General features: G+C 55.5%; 1 protein-coding gene across 1 annotated transcript; it reads left to right on the top strand.

Moving 5' to 3' along the window:
* Positions 1-12,746: 12,746 nt before the first annotated feature.
* On the top strand, positions 12,747-13,114 carry FA09DRAFT_324955 (hypothetical protein; the record flags this gene model as incomplete). The annotated part of the gene is made up of 2 exons (XM_025741143.1): positions 12,747-13,010; positions 13,061-13,114. The coding sequence occupies 2 exons, from the start codon at positions 12,747-12,749 to the stop codon at positions 13,112-13,114; spliced, it is 318 nt and encodes a 105-aa protein (XP_025599787.1).
* Positions 13,115-14,941: the final 1,827 nt, after the last annotated feature.

Below are 14,941 nucleotides of genomic sequence, written 5' to 3'. Positions count from 1 at the left end.
GCTGCATGCTGTGTGCAGCAGGGAGATGGCAGCATTGCAAGTCTGCAGGCAGCAGACCAGTGTTGCGCGTGCGCACATTTGGCACCCGCCCTTTGGCCGCACTGCGTACTGGGTGCTGGTGCTGTATGCTGGCCGCTCAAGTGCCAACACTGTGTGCCTGACGCACCAAGCAGCACACTGCTCTGCCGCCTGCAGACTTTTCATGTTTGGCCAAGCTACAGAGCCAACTGCTGCGCTGCCTGCGCAAAACACAGCTGCCCTGCCACATTGACAGAGTGCAAGTGTGAGAGGAAGGCCAAGCTGTTGGAGATGCTGCTTGCTGTAGCAGTCTCTTGCTTGCTTCATTGGTAGGAGGTCCTTGACATCTTTGGCATATGTGCCCTTGCCAGGATGCTGTAAGTACTCTCTGACTCACATTTTCAGGTGCTGGCAAAAACATACATGCCTGCCACAGATCAGGTCAGCACAGATAGCCAAGCCTCTCTCTTTTCTCTCTCTCTCTCTGGCTCTCTCTTTCTCCTGCAACTCAAACTCACCTGTTACAGCCATGTTGCTCTATGTTGACATGTACATGCAACAGGCAGCGCCCTGACTCAGCAGCAGTGCGCAGCAAGGTCCAATGCTGTCCAATGCAAGCACATTGAGACCGGCTATTGTTGCGCCAGCCATGTTGAGGATGAGACGCTTGGCAATTTGCAGGTTCTTGCATTCTGTGAGGTACTTGGGGGCAAGCAGCCTGCATTGCCTGTGTCCTCCTTGTTGTTGCTGGCCTTGTTGCTGGCCTTGTTGTTGCTGGCCTCAGTTGAGCAGTCAGCCAATGAGGCTGAGTTGCTTCTGTACTGTGATTCACTGAGCTGTGCAATCCCCTTGAACACCTTGGCCACCCTTGACAACATCAGCCTCAACTTTGGCAATGTTGCCTTAAACCTGCCCTTGCCCTTGCCCTTGCCTTTGCCCTTGGGCATCAGCACAGGCTTTGGTGTCTTTGGCTTGCTGGCCTGCACATGTGTACAGCTGAGGCTGATGCTGTTTGTCATGCTGCCAAGCCAGTCATTGAGTTTGTCAAGTGGATCAAGGTTGGTATCAACAGGTAGTGAGGCAGATGCAGAGCCAATCAGAACCATTGAGACATTGCCGCCATAACCAGTGGCTGAGACCATTGTGGTGTTGCCAGTGAGAGAAGGAGCATGAGGAGCAAGAGCAGCAGGGGGAGCAAGAGGAGAGCAAGGAGAGCAAGGAGAGCAACAAGAGCAGGAAGCAAGAGGAGTGCAGGTGTCCAAGTTCTTGTTGCCAACATGTGGTGCATCCACCTTGGCTAAGCAGCAGCAGACAGGGCGCAGGTGCCAATGTGCTGAATGTGCGGTAGCATGCCAGATGTGCAGGGGTGGAGGCAAGAAGAGGGCCTGGCGCTGCACAGTGCTCTAAGGCCACTGCACCAACCTGCATCTCACCTTGGAGCCGCTAGAGCCTGGCCCAGGCAGAAGCAAGACTGGTGGGCTGCCTGCTTGGTGCGCATGGGCAGCCGCTGCGGCGCACAAGACTTGCCCCCTGCTTGCCCAAGCACTGGTTGCTGCAGCACTGGCGCTTGTCACCACCACCACATTGCCTTGCTCACCATGCCAACCTTGTTGCAACTGGCATTATGCATTGTCCCTGTGCTTCCCTGCAGGATGTTGCACCTCAATGCCCTGCCCTGCTCTGCTGGTCTGCTGCTGGCACATTTGTCTCTCAGCACTGTCAGCTTGCTGCAGATGATGTGTGAGCAAAAGGGGGAGGGAGCTCCAGTCTGGCAGGATTGCTTACTCTCTGGCGCTCTGCAGCTGTGCATTGAGCTGCAGCAGCAGGCAACACTGGGTATTGACAAACGCGCATGGTTGAATGAGCAGCACCTGCTCACTGTCCTGCAGCCGTGGACAGCACTCAAGGAACTCATTGGTCTCTTCTGCAGTGTCCCTGTATGTAGCCACAATGCGCTACCACAGCATGTGCATGTGCGTGCTCTTGGAGTTGGCAATGGCTTGTTTGAGCGTGAAGGCAGTGAGGAGGCGTATGTGCAACCACGCAGGTGCTGGCAAGGGCAGTGCAGCGCAAGCAGAGTCCCTCAGCTGGGACAGTCACTGCAACAGAGACGCTGGAGGTAAGGCATGAGGCAAAAAGACGCTGCATTGCACAAGCTTCTTTCTCTCTCCTTCTTCAGCCTGTGTTGGCCTCAGTAGCCAGCTGCAACAACTGCCTCAGCAATGTGCACTGGCAGTTGTTGACCTTGGCCTGCAGCTGCTTATGGTGCTTGCACAGCTTGGTGTTGTTGCTGATCTTCTGGCCCATGTGCAGTTGGTCACATGCCTTGTTTTGCTCAGCAAGGTGTTGAGCGCGTGAAGGATACTGCCCTGCACCAACCCACCACCCATGGATGAGGTTGGCAAGGACAAGCGGCTGCCAAATGCGCTGTGCAATGCTCTGCAGCAAGAGCTGCGTGGGAAGGCCTTGCTGCCGCACCTGTCCTAGCTTGTTGTCAATGCTCTGCTTGTGCATCAGAGCAAGGCAGAGCTGCGCTGGCACACTGTGGCGCAGGTGTATGCAGCCAGCAGCAGCCGCAGCAGCACCAACAAGGAGCTCAACCCACAGCGCTCAAGGCGGCAATCAAACCTTTGTTTCAATGGTTACAAGAGAGAGCAATACAGGAGGAAAGATCAGCCCTAGACGCCCTTGCCGTCCAGAGCGTTAAAGTTGCCGCAGAGAAGCACACAAGCCACAGTGCCGTGGTCCTGGTTGGCCATTGGGCAGGCCTTTGCAAGAAGCACATTGTAGCGCGCGCAGCAATCTTGCGTCAGTGCCTTGATCCATCTGGAGCAGTTCTTGGCGCTGAGCTTGGCAAGGACCACCAGCTCCTTGCACAAGGGAATGAGCAAGGTCATCTAAGGGACAAGGCGGCACAGGTGGAGTCAGACAACATATGTGGCAGCGCAAAGCAGCTGGCAAGAGCAGCGCAAAGCAGCTGGAAGACCGCAGCGCAAAGCAGCTGGCAAGACCGCATCACTGGCAAAGCAGCTGGCCATGCTGCTCAGCAAGACAAATCATGTGATACTCTTGCCTTGACAAGACGCGCATGCAAAAAATAAGGGGAGGGAGGGGGTGGCAAGAAGGTAGTGGTGCAAGGAAGGAAGAGAAAAGGGGGTGCAGGGTGGACCAAGGCAATGACTTTGCAAGTGCCATGAAGTGGGTTAGGCAGCAGATCTCACTGCAGCCTGTTGGGCTCTTTCATGAACCAGAGGCAAGTTGTACGCATGATGAAGCAACCGGCGCTATGCTGTAGCTGTAAAGCATTGCACGCCTCAACATTTGGGGCGCTGCTGGAGCATCTTCTGCAGGCGCACCACAACAGAATGCCTGCACAATGAGAGATCAGCTCTGTGGTGCAGTCCTTGCTTGCAATGCAGACAACCCTCATCAGAGCATGATCCTCAAGTGTGCTCCTAGAGCAATGTCCTCTTTTGCAATTGGTTCACATAACCCTGGATCAGCAGCAACCTTTGTCAAGCAAAATTTCTCATGTGCAGCAACCTGACTCATGCGCAGACAGTTTTTGCTTGCACCAGAAGCAATGGCTGCGCCTTCTTGCACAGCTTTGGCTCCTCATCTTTGTCACACAGCTCTATGTCATTGCAGGTGGTGCAGCTGCATCATAATTGCATCCACTGGCGCATCTTGACCTTGACCTGGCTGCCAAGTGCATTCAGGACATGAACCATGCCTGAGACATTTTGGGGCAGTGTAGCGCAGCCATAGCACAGTTTCTGCAGATTTGTAGGGCTAGTACACACCAGTCTCATGCTGGCTTAGCGGCACAGGCAAGAGGCAGCCTGTTAGACTGGCTTATGCTTGTCCTGTACCTTGGACAACATTGTGCTGGCACAAAGGGCGACTTTGCAGGCAGCTTGCTTGCTGCCAAGCTTGGCTATTCGTTGCATTTCTGCGATGCTCGCGCTGTACAAGCTGCAGGAAATCTCAGTCAGACCAGGCATGTGTTGCCTGCTGGCGCTAGCATGTGCACAGCCTCCAGGCGCTGCAAGATGGGCTGTCAATCAATGCGAGGAGCTCTGCAGCAATGCTCCATCTCCCACACAGCCACTGTCTCCTCCTCCTCCTCTCCTCTGTACTCACACAGAATGCTCAGTCCTCAGCACACTAAAGCGCATCTGTGGCTCACAAGCAAGGCGCCATGCTGGTTAGACTGGGCTAATTCTGCCCACCCTCTGCACAGCTATTGCCACGCAACAACAACCAAGTCTACCAAGATGCTCAAAGCTGTCTATAGGCGTGAGCACTATGCCATTGACAAGTTGGTATAGTCTGTGTCATAGGGGTCATTCTCCCCAACAGGCTGGGAAGCAGACACAGTAGCATGCTGCATGCCTGTGCACCTTGGTGTGAAGCATAGATGGCCACAAGGCCTTGTCCACACCACTCTACCTCAGTCTTTGCTCAAAGTCAAAGTCAAGGTTCTTCTCAGAAACTGTTGCTTTGCATTAGCCAGACGCTGTCAACACCAAGCCTATCAACCTGATTGACAGGAAGGTAGCAATGGCAAGTAGGCATTGATCTGAATGGTGTGCAGCAGTGCTGACAGCATGCTACAGTAGGCTGAATGGTGCAGCATCAGCGCACCTCAAGGCACAGCCTGCAGCTGCTGCAGCATGCCCATTTGGTCTCATTGAGGACAACAGCAATGGCCTTGCACAGACTTTGCTCTCAGACAGCTGCCTGGCAGCGCTTGCAGTCCTGTGCAATGTTTTGAACTGCTCCAAGTTGCGGGTGCCCAAGCTGGCAGCATAGCTTCTGCATGCGTTACGTGCTTTGTGCCCAATCACAACATGGCCAACTGGCCCAGCGGTAGCTGCGGCCTTGCTAGCACCTCCTCTGGATCCTCCATACTCTCAAGTGCAGGCCAGCCTCTGGTTGAGAACCTGACCCCAAGCAAGCAGCATGCCTGCGAGAAGGAGATTGCATACAAGCTGCGCGTTGCAAAGGAGCTGCTCAAGCACAAGGACAAGGCAAACATGTACCACATGACTGCAAGTAATTGCGTGTTCTGCAAGCGTTCTTCTGCTTGTCAGCTGCGCTTGTGTGCTTGCGCGTCAACCAGTGAATGGTCATCTTGCGCCAATTGAGTTTGCCAATGATCAAAGGTTGCAGGCAGTGAATGGCAAGCCAGCTTGCAGGCCACTGAGAGCCTGCAAGATGCTTGATGATGGACGCATAGGCCATGCAGATGGCAGCAGCTTTGTTGTTGTTGCTGGCAAGTAGGGCAAGATCCAATGCCCCAAGAGCTGCCGCATGGCTGCGCATGAGGATGGCAGCAAGGCGCTTGTGGCTGCAAACAAGGGCAAAGTCAAGCGCAAGATGTAGGGAGAGAATGTCATTGCATTACACAAGTCTCCAGTGTACTGCTGCAGTAGGGAGAGGAGCAGAGTCGGCGCTGCTTGCCACTCTTGGGTGCGCAGTTGCTCTTTGCCGCAGCCACTCCTTCTCTACTCTGCTCTCTTCCCCTCCTCTCCTAGCCGCCATTGTGGTCATGGGGCAGCGTGAGCTTGACAAGGCGCAGCAGCGTGAGCTTGGCAAGGCTTACCATTGCTATCTGCATGAGTGGCCCTTCTTTGCAGTGTACGCTGGGCCAGGATCTCCCTTCAGACTGTAGATGGTCTGAGGTAGTCTTGGCTTGCCAAGAAAACCAATGCTGTTTTGAGTGCGGCTACATGCTCCTGTACAACACCAAGCAGCATCTCTACATGCCAAGCAGTTTTCTGCAACAACATGCAGCAAGCATCAAACTTCCTACCTGATGAGCTTGAGGACGCCAGGCTGCGCTTCAAGCCCCGCCCCATCAAGCCCAACACTCTGTGCAAGGGCTGCGCATGCCCAAAGATGCTGCAATGTGCATGGCCATCATGCTGCCTGGCATCTTCTCCTGCACCAGGTGCAGCACAAGGAAGCAGAGCTGCTTGTGGAGCGCCCCAACAAACACGCCAGGCGCGGTTGTGTCTTGTTGTTGTACCACCTGGCTGAAGCAGCTCCCTGAGCTGCAACAGATCAGAAGGGAGCTGCAGAGCGTCTATTACAGCCTTGTGAACACAGAAGCTGCCAGTGTGGCCCAGCCGGGCTTTGCGCTGCTGATGTAGGCCTTGGGCCCCATCTGCAGCGCCATGCACAAGCTGGGAGAGGAGGCAAACGCAACTCAGCGGTTTGAGCAAGCTCTCCTGGCCCAGCTCAAGGCAATCATCCTGACAGTCAGCTGTAACAAACTCCAACAGGCGTGGGGGGGTGTCAGACAGACTGCAACAGAGTATCATGATCTGCTGGCAAAGAACAAATCCAATTGAGCGCACCAAAAAAGAGAAGAGCAGCTTGTGGGGCCTGCATCACCCAGCACTGCTAGCAAGCTTGTAAAGAGCTGCTTTGTTGTCATTGGCAAAGACTTGGCCCCGCGCGCAATGCAATTGGGTGAGGCTGGCATGCCCACATTCGCTTTCTGGAATTGCATCTGGGTGACTACTTGAGCTCACTACAAGGGCAAAGCTTTGTTGGTGCTTCTGATGGACTGCCAGCTCTACCTTTGCTTTGAGCAGCCAGAGCCAATTGATCCTGTGGAGGCAGCTGATGCTTGTCTTGGCACCAACAATGCCCACCAATGCTTTTTGGGTGCTCAAAAAGGCAGAAGGTCTCCATGCAAAAGATCAGCAATGGCAAGTCAGCAGGCAACAGGGCTGCACACACACAGAGAGCAGCAATCAGAGCAAGGCTGCAGAGAAGCAGTGAGGCAGCACATGTGCAGAAGCCATTTACAACAGCCAATTCATGCTACAGCTGCATGCAGCAGATGATCACCAAGATGTCCAGCAAGGAGCTGCAGGGGGCACTGCATTATGAAACCCTCTTGTATGGTTCCTCAAGGTGCCCATGCCTGCGGCCTTGGCCACACCCCATGGCGCTGTGCCCAAGACCACAGAGCCTGAGGCCGCCGTGCCTGCGCAGCCGCAGGCCAAGACCGGCATGCGTTACTCTGCGCGCATGCGCAAGCCCTTGTTGCTGTACCTGCCCAAGGAATATGTCTCCTACTCTGCAGAGTACACGGCCTACCTGCAAGTGTGCCTCAACTTGAGCTCTTGCCCGCACAAGTTGCTGTTCAACTTCCCTGGTGCCAGCTACCCCATGGGTCTGGCCATCACGCGCTTGTGCAACAACCCCAAGACGTACAACAAAGCAATGGCTTTGCCCAACGCGGTCCAGCGGCGCGCAGGAATGGACGCCAAGATTGTAGCGCTCAAGGGCGCTTGCACCTGGAAGGTTGTGCCCAGCTTGGCAACATCTTGCCACGTGATTGGCTCAAAATAGGTCTACAAGCGCAAGCTGGGCCCCAATGGCAAAGTGCTGCGCTTCAAGGTCCGGCTTGTGGCTCAGGGCTTTGGCCAGCAGCCTGGCATTGACTACGCCATATCCTTTGCGCCCGTGGTCAAGTTCACAACAATCCGCCTTCTGCTTGCCATTGCAGGCTACAACCTGATGTGGCACCTCAAGCAGGCCAATGTCAACAACGCCTACCTGCACAGCAACAAGGACCCAAACAACAAGGTCTTCATGAAGCAGCCAAAGGGCTACAAACAAGGCAACGCCGGCAACATCTGCAAGATCCTGTCCCCCCTCTACGGTCTCAAGCCCAGCGCAACCTACTGGTAACGCGCGCTGGACAAGCTACTTGTTGCCAACGGCTTTGTACGCAGCCACAGCAACTCCTGCCTCTACATCAAGGCCAATGTGCGGCTGCTTCTTGCAGTGTACAGTGACAATCTTATCTCTTTCTCTCTGCCAACGTTTGGGACCTGCTCTCTCTCTCTCTCTCTCTCTCTCTCTCTCTCTTGCGTGTTCTCTCTCTCAGCCAAGGCGCTCCTGCACAGCTTTGCCACCTACAGCCTCTTGTCTTGCCTCTCAAGCTTGCTCCCTCCTGCTGCACTTCAGACATCATGGCTCCCAATCATTGCCACTTCCAGGAGCACACCCTTCCTGCCTGCCATGCTACAAACATGGCTCCCAATTGTTGCCACTTCCAGCAGCACACCCTTCCTGCCCGCCCAGCATGGCTCAGTGACGCCGCGCACGCACAGCCACAGCATCCAATGCCCTTGGCCCTTGGTGACGCCGCGCACGCACAGCCGCAGCGTCTGTGTACAAGACAACCTGTTTTTGAGATCATGAAAGGCATCAAGACCAAGACCTGCAAGACAGGTCTGAGCGTAGCGCGCAAGGTGTGGGAGATCTGCAGGAGTGGGGCAGACAGATGGGAGAAGCAGTGCAGCTTGATGCCCACCCTTTATGTGTCTGGTGGATGCTGCCGTGGCTGCATCTGTGGTTGCCCTCACTTCCATGCGGTGCAGGCCAGTCTCAAAATTCTGGCCGTGAACATGAGGGAACTTGCTGCCCTCCTCCGGCTCCAATGTCTCCTGTCTCACGCACGGCGCATGCCATGCTGCGCAAGGTGATCCAGGCAATCTGCCCAACCTTCATCATTGCCTCAGGTCGCATGGCGCAGCAGCAGTTCATCCTGGCAAGTGGCACCTACACTCCCTTGCGCTGGGGCCCAATGGTTGGCTGCGCCGGCAAGGGTCCTGTCTTTGGCGTTGCGCACCTCAAATTTTGTGCGCCCCTGTGCAGCAAGCTCAATAAAATTTAGACTCAGAATATGGTGAACAAGGACCCATGCATTGACACCAGAGTACACAAATACTGCATGCCCACAACAGCATCAATAAAGTTGATGGCATGGCCAGCAATAATTCCTCTTGCCAGCAGATATCCGCAAAGGTCTTGTAGATGGCTCCAAGCTTGTTGACAAAGAAGACTGACACTTTGCTTGTGTGGGCCTGCAAGCCTTACATCAGGCTGAAACTACCACTCACTGCTGTCATTGAGCTGCATGCCCATCTAGACAAGCACAATCTGCATGCCCTGGACTTCTGGCAGCAGCATGTCAACGTCTTACACTGCAACACATCAGCGCAGTTGTGCGGTGTTGGTCTTTGCAGTGCACTCACTTAAGCAAGAATAACCTAACTTGCGCTCAAAACAGACAGCATGTCTGCTTCTTCCTCATCCAAGCTGTAGCTGAAGTCAAAGCCAGGTGTGTTGGGTGGCGCTGGTCTGGCAACAGTCTCCTTGCGCTTCACCTTGTTGCCTGGTTCCCACTATGCATCTAAATTGGCAATGCTTGCAAGCTTCACCCACCAACCTGCCAAAGCCAGGAGGTCCTTCAGCTTCAGCTGGTCTTGCAGAATGCCAAACTGGAAGTGATTTCTGACTGCATTGCAGACTATGACTTGGGACACAATGCTGACGCATGTTGTGTACAGCAGGGAGAGATTGCCTGTCACCTCTACAGTTCTGACCTGCTCTTGCAGGGTCAGAGGCAGAGGGTCCTCATGCTTCAAAGGCAATGCAAGCGCCGTTGCTCTTCCTTCTCTATGGGTCCACCTGTTACTCCAGAAGGGGATAAGCCAGTTGTAGGGACTAGCAGCGTCTGTTCTCCCATGTCAGGAGTGCAAACCTCCTGGGCTGAACAGCTGCAGAGTCTGCAGAATCTGTCCCATTGCGCTTATCCCGTTGTGTGTCCTGGCTTTGGCCACTCTGCCAAGGCAAAGAGGCACATTTCTGCCAATCTCTGGTCCTCAGGACGGCTTTGTAGCCCTGCCCCAGCTCAAGACATGTGACAAAACAACAGCATTGCTGCCAAGCCTAATCATTGAGCCTGCCAGAACAGGCACATGTGGGTGAGGCGCTACCATGCTGCAAGGCGGCACCCTGTGTGCTTAAGCGCTCAAGACTACCGCCCCTGGATTGGGAGCCTGCTTGCATGCAGTATCAGGTGCTGCAAGGAGTGCAAGGCTGCAAAGACTGCAATGGGCTGCAACAACTACAAGGAATGCGTGAACATCAAGGCCTTTGAATTATGCCAGGGTCATGAGCGTGCAGGTGGGTGCGCACCGGCTGCTTGGCAGGCATGTGCATCACTGCCCACATTTCTGAGCAAGCTGCTTGCTTTCTGATTTGCAGACAGCAGGATAGTGGCGCCTGCTAGCCTTGGATATCCCATGTGGTAGAAATGCTCAAGCAGGCTTCCCAAGAGTCAGAGTAGCCAATGCACCTGCCAGTTGAGTCAGTGCAGGGCCTGGCTGCAGCCACATTCCTATGAGCCACCCTGATGCTCTTCTCAGGCGGCGTCCTGGACAATGCACAAGCCGCTTTGCCATTAGTACTGCCACTGCCAGGCGCAAGCGCTGCAGGAGGCGCCAGGGCAGCCAGGGCTGGTTGTGGTACAACCCTGTGCTCTGGTACAAACAGCTTGTCAACAGCAACAGCAGCAAGCTCTTTGTGCCTGGAAGTGTGCTGCAGCTGTCACCCAAGACAATCAACCAGGTCTAAGTGCGCTTCTACAGGGTGGAAACTGCACTGATGCTGCACATCAACAACAAGATCAACTCTCTGCACAGATTGGCTTCCTTTGACCCACGTTGCATGCCACGCACACAGCTATTCTGCGCTGCGCGCAGGCCCATGATGCAAGTGCTCCATGTTGGCCTGAGTCAGGAAGACACAACCTTGCTGCACTCTTACTCACAGGCACGCTGAGCTATGGCCAGCAGAGGAAGAACCAAGACAGCATCTTTGCCAAAGTGCTGCAGACATGACTGCCACCAAACTCCACACAGTTGGACCTCAGTGCAGCAGTGTTGGTGAAGAAGCTGTGCATCAAGTAGGATGCTGCCCAGCAGCATTCTGCTGCCAGCAGGGAGTTGAGAAGCATTTGTGCAGTGATAGAGACATGAATCAAAGAAGAGGATGTGGCCAGGCCCTATGTACATGCACATTTCTGCTCCAGAGATGCCAATGCAGTTGTCTTTATTTGGCTTGCAGATATGTGTCTGCAGTATGAAGAGTATCTTGCCAACCTTGAGAAGGATGGTGAGGCAGTAGTTGTGCATGTTGTCATGTGGTCCAGTTGCATAGCCTTGCACAGTAGCAGCAAAATTGGAGCCTTTGCAGAGCACCTCAGTGTGATGTGTCTCTCTGCGCAGAGCTGCAAAGGCATCCTTCCTTTGCTTCAGCTGCCGTGTGAGCTCAACTTATGCTGGAGAGGCACATTGGGCAGGACAGCATTATCAAACAGCTTCACAATGGCACCCTTGCTTTGCCTGAGCATGTCAATCTGCTGCTACTGCCACAGAGGCAAGTGCAGCAGGCGCTGACCTCTGCATGTGGCAATTGCTGGGTTTGTGTAACACACAGCCACTCAGGCAATGCCTGCAGAGTTGTGCCCCTGCCTGTAACATACAATTGAGCAGGATGATTGGTGAGTGGTAACTTCTCAAGTTCCTTCCTCACAAGAGGGTGTAAGAACTTGACCACAGTGACAAGGTGCTCAAGCAAGTCCATGTAGGCCCACTTCAAGAAGGCAGGGGAAGCTTGTTCTCCCTGCATATGCTCTGCTGTGAACCCAAGTTTGCCCCTGCTCTTCCCAGGCATCTTTGAAGCGCTTGATGGCCCTTCAGAGGGCGCTCCAGGCGCTTCTTTGCTCTTCTTCTTCTGCTTCCCCCTCCCCTTTGGCTGGGCCAGGCAGAGTCTGTATTGGGCTTGGAGCAAGGTGCAAAGCTGCAGCGCCCCTTGTAGCCTGCGACATAGGCACTGGCCCATGCGGTGTTGACCTTGAGCCCAATGCCTAACGCAGTGAGGACAGCAGATGGGCAGGAGACAAAGCACATTGTGCACAGGTCCTTGCATGCAAAGACAAGGGCAGCATACTTGTTGCCCGCAGGCTGGATGAGCAGGCAGTGCGGCAGCGGGTTGGGCAGCGGCTTGCTGGCTTCCAGCTTGTCCTGCACTGCGCAAAGCAAAGACATTGCAGGGCTGGGCTGCCTTGAGTCAGCGGTGATCACACCTCAGGGGGGAAGGGAGGGCAGGACGGCCCTGCTCACCTGTGCTGCGCGCTGCACGCCACGTGACAGTTGGAGGTGTAGTATATGTGATAGAGAAGCGTGCCGGGCGCAACAAGTTGCGCGCAGGGGTGATGTGGTAGAGAAGCAGGAGCAGGCGGCGCGGCGCCGGGCAACAGGTGCAGGCGCCTGCGCGCGCGCCCGTGCGGCGGCTGGCACGTGACAAAATTGCAGCCCGCTCGCCTTTTGGTCACGTGACGTTGCTTGGTTTTGGCGGCCATCCAAGCAACCCTGTGGGAAAATTGCCCGCTTGCACAGGAGCGTTGCTCTCGCGCGCCAGCCAATCTCCGCCACCTGCGGCGCAGCAATCTCATCCTGCGTGCCAGCTCTACTTCCTCTTCTCTTCTCCACCACCATCACGCGCTTTGTTGGCGCAGGTGCGGTCGTCTCTCCTTGTGCAACAGCCCTGCACCATCACGCGCTTTGTCAACGCAGGCACGGTCATCTCTTCTTGTGCGCCAGCCCTGCACCATCACGCGTGTTGTCTCTGTCATTTGCGCAGGTGCAGCCATCTCTTCTCATGCGCCAGCCCTGCACCATCACGCGTGTTGTCTCCATTATTGGTGCAGGTGCGGCCATCTCTTCTTGTGCGCCAGCCCTCCTTTCTCTTTTGCAAGTCTGACACCTCCATCTGTCATTGGCGCAGGTACAGCGTCTTGTCTGTCCATCCTCAACGCTGTGCCGCGCCGCCTGTGCCACAATGCCGCCAGCATGGCCAATCTCAACATGCAGACTGTCAAGCAGCAGGCAGCCGCTGCAGAGCAGCCTCCCATCCAGCCAGCATATGCACCCAGTCTTGCAATTGAGGTCTCCCTTGTCAGCAACACGTACAAGGCCATGTTTGATTCTAAGCAGCTGCCCAACTGGCTCTTCCTGCCTCTGGACTGGTGGGACTCCATCTTTTGGACAGTCTACCACCACACAGACTTGCTTTGTCTTGCACTGCTTGGTCTGCTTGGGCTGCTGCAAATCCAGGTGAGTGTGGCCACCAATGACATTCACCTGCTTGCGCTGACCCCCTGCAGGCACTCATGACTAACAGCCCCACATCATCTGCAGTGAACAGTGTCAAGCTTTGATTGCTGCCCTGCCAACACATCCCACGCTGTAGAGCATCTTCCTCTACATCAGCCTGCCTGGAAGCCTGTAGCTTACAGCTCATAGGCTGCCACTTTGTGTGGCATCATACAGTAGCCAATTTTGCCATTCCTGTCCCACCAGTCTGCTGTGCGCTTCAGAAGTCAAGCATAGTGCGCTCCTACGTGCTGAACCTTGCTCTGCATGTATCCTATGTTGCTGGGAGCGTCCTTCACAAAGACGCACCAGTTGTGGACATTGGGAAGCCCTCAGCGCTTGATCTTGAGACATTTGAGCGCAGAGCAGCACATCCATACTTGGCATCACTGTCCTCCATGACAACAACAAGACAAACAGTGCGTGAGTTGGTCCCAGCTGGCAGCAACTGCAGGAGGTTGGGGCTTGGCGGATAGTGTGCATGGCAATGGGCAACAAAGTTCCCTCCCTCCTTAGCATTGAGGCATCAACCTATCAGCATGAAGCAGGTGGCAATGCAATTGAGGAGGTGCACGCCAAAGCTGTTGTTGGCAACAAGGGGCAGCGCAACAAGCCGGTCATCAGTGCTTCCAGCAGCATAGAATCCCTTGACCGTCTGTGTTGCGCTCTTGTCCTTCTTTGCGGTGCAAGCAGCGGCTCTACAGTTGCTGTGTGCACGCAGAGCGGCGCTGCACGTTGTGCTGCCAGCGTAGTACAGCGTGACAACACCATTGGGGAGCTGCAGCAGAGCCTTGCGCTGCGCCTCAAGCATGTTGATGCGTTCAAGCTGCAGCTGCTGGTAGTGGCCCATGGGAGCATTTGCAAGCGCTGCTGGCGGTGCTGCTGGGCTGGCACCGCTCACAGCAGGCACTGGACCCACTGGCACTGCTTTTACCAGGCCAACATCAAGCAGGATGCGCTCAAGGTCCGCTGGGGCAACAATGGCGGCAAAGCCAAGAATGGTTGGCGGGTTCTGCATGGCAACAAGCGCAGCAAGGACGGCAGAGCAAGCCTTGGTGGAGAGGGAGCGCTGCATGCTTGACTTGGATATCTTGCCATTGCTCTTTGTGTGCAGCCCAAACCGGTGTTCTTGCTTATGAGCTGGGAGCAATGAATGCGGCACTGGAAGAGCTGGACATTGCTGCCGTTGTGGTGCCAGAGGGCAATCATGAAAGTGGTGGTGTTGCCTGTGTGGAGAACACCCTTGTGTGCACCGTGTTGAGCACAATGGGGCCAGCTGCCGCTCTGCTGGCAGACGCAGCGGCAGACAGACCAGCAGTGCTGGGCGCTGCGGCTGTGCCAGGCAGAACTGCAACGCAGGCGCGCGCCAGCAGCAAGCTGCGCAATGCCAACTCTGCTGCGCAATGCCGCAGCAGTGACGCTGCGCGTTGCCTTGGCGCTGGGGCAAGGCGGCACCAGTCTGGGCTGCAGAGTGTCAGACAACGGCGCTGCTAGGTCCAATGAGGGCAGGAGTGCGCAGGCACGCTTGTCAACAAGAGCCAGCTGGTTTTGCACGCCGCAGCAGCTGGTGCGGGCCTGCTTGGGTGCTGCTGCCTTGGTGGGCAGATTGCTGCGTTGCGTCTTGCAGTGAGCGCGGCCGTGGCAGACAGACGGACCAGGTGCTGGCAATGGAGCCACTGCCGGTGCCGGCAACAAGCTGCGCAGCTGGTCCATCTGTGAGCCCAGCACATGGATAGGGTCTGAAAGACAGCTGGCAGGCGGGTCAGCTAACAGCAATGGCAAGATGGCGGGCTCCAAGCAGGCAGGTGCACCGGCAGATGGCGGCAACATGCTGGCAGAGGGAGGAGTGGCTGTAGCAGAAGGGTGGAGGGGCTGTTGAGGGGCAATGCCGC

This window comes from Tilletiopsis washingtonensis (assembly GCF_003144115.1).
Source record: "Tilletiopsis washingtonensis strain MCA 4186 unplaced genomic scaffold FA09scaffold_6, whole genome shotgun sequence".
NCBI classification, from domain to species: domain Eukaryota; kingdom Fungi; phylum Basidiomycota; class Exobasidiomycetes; order Entylomatales; genus Tilletiopsis; species Tilletiopsis washingtonensis.
Note: the sequence above shows the minus strand (reverse complement) of the source record. Positions and strands in the feature narration are given on the sequence as shown.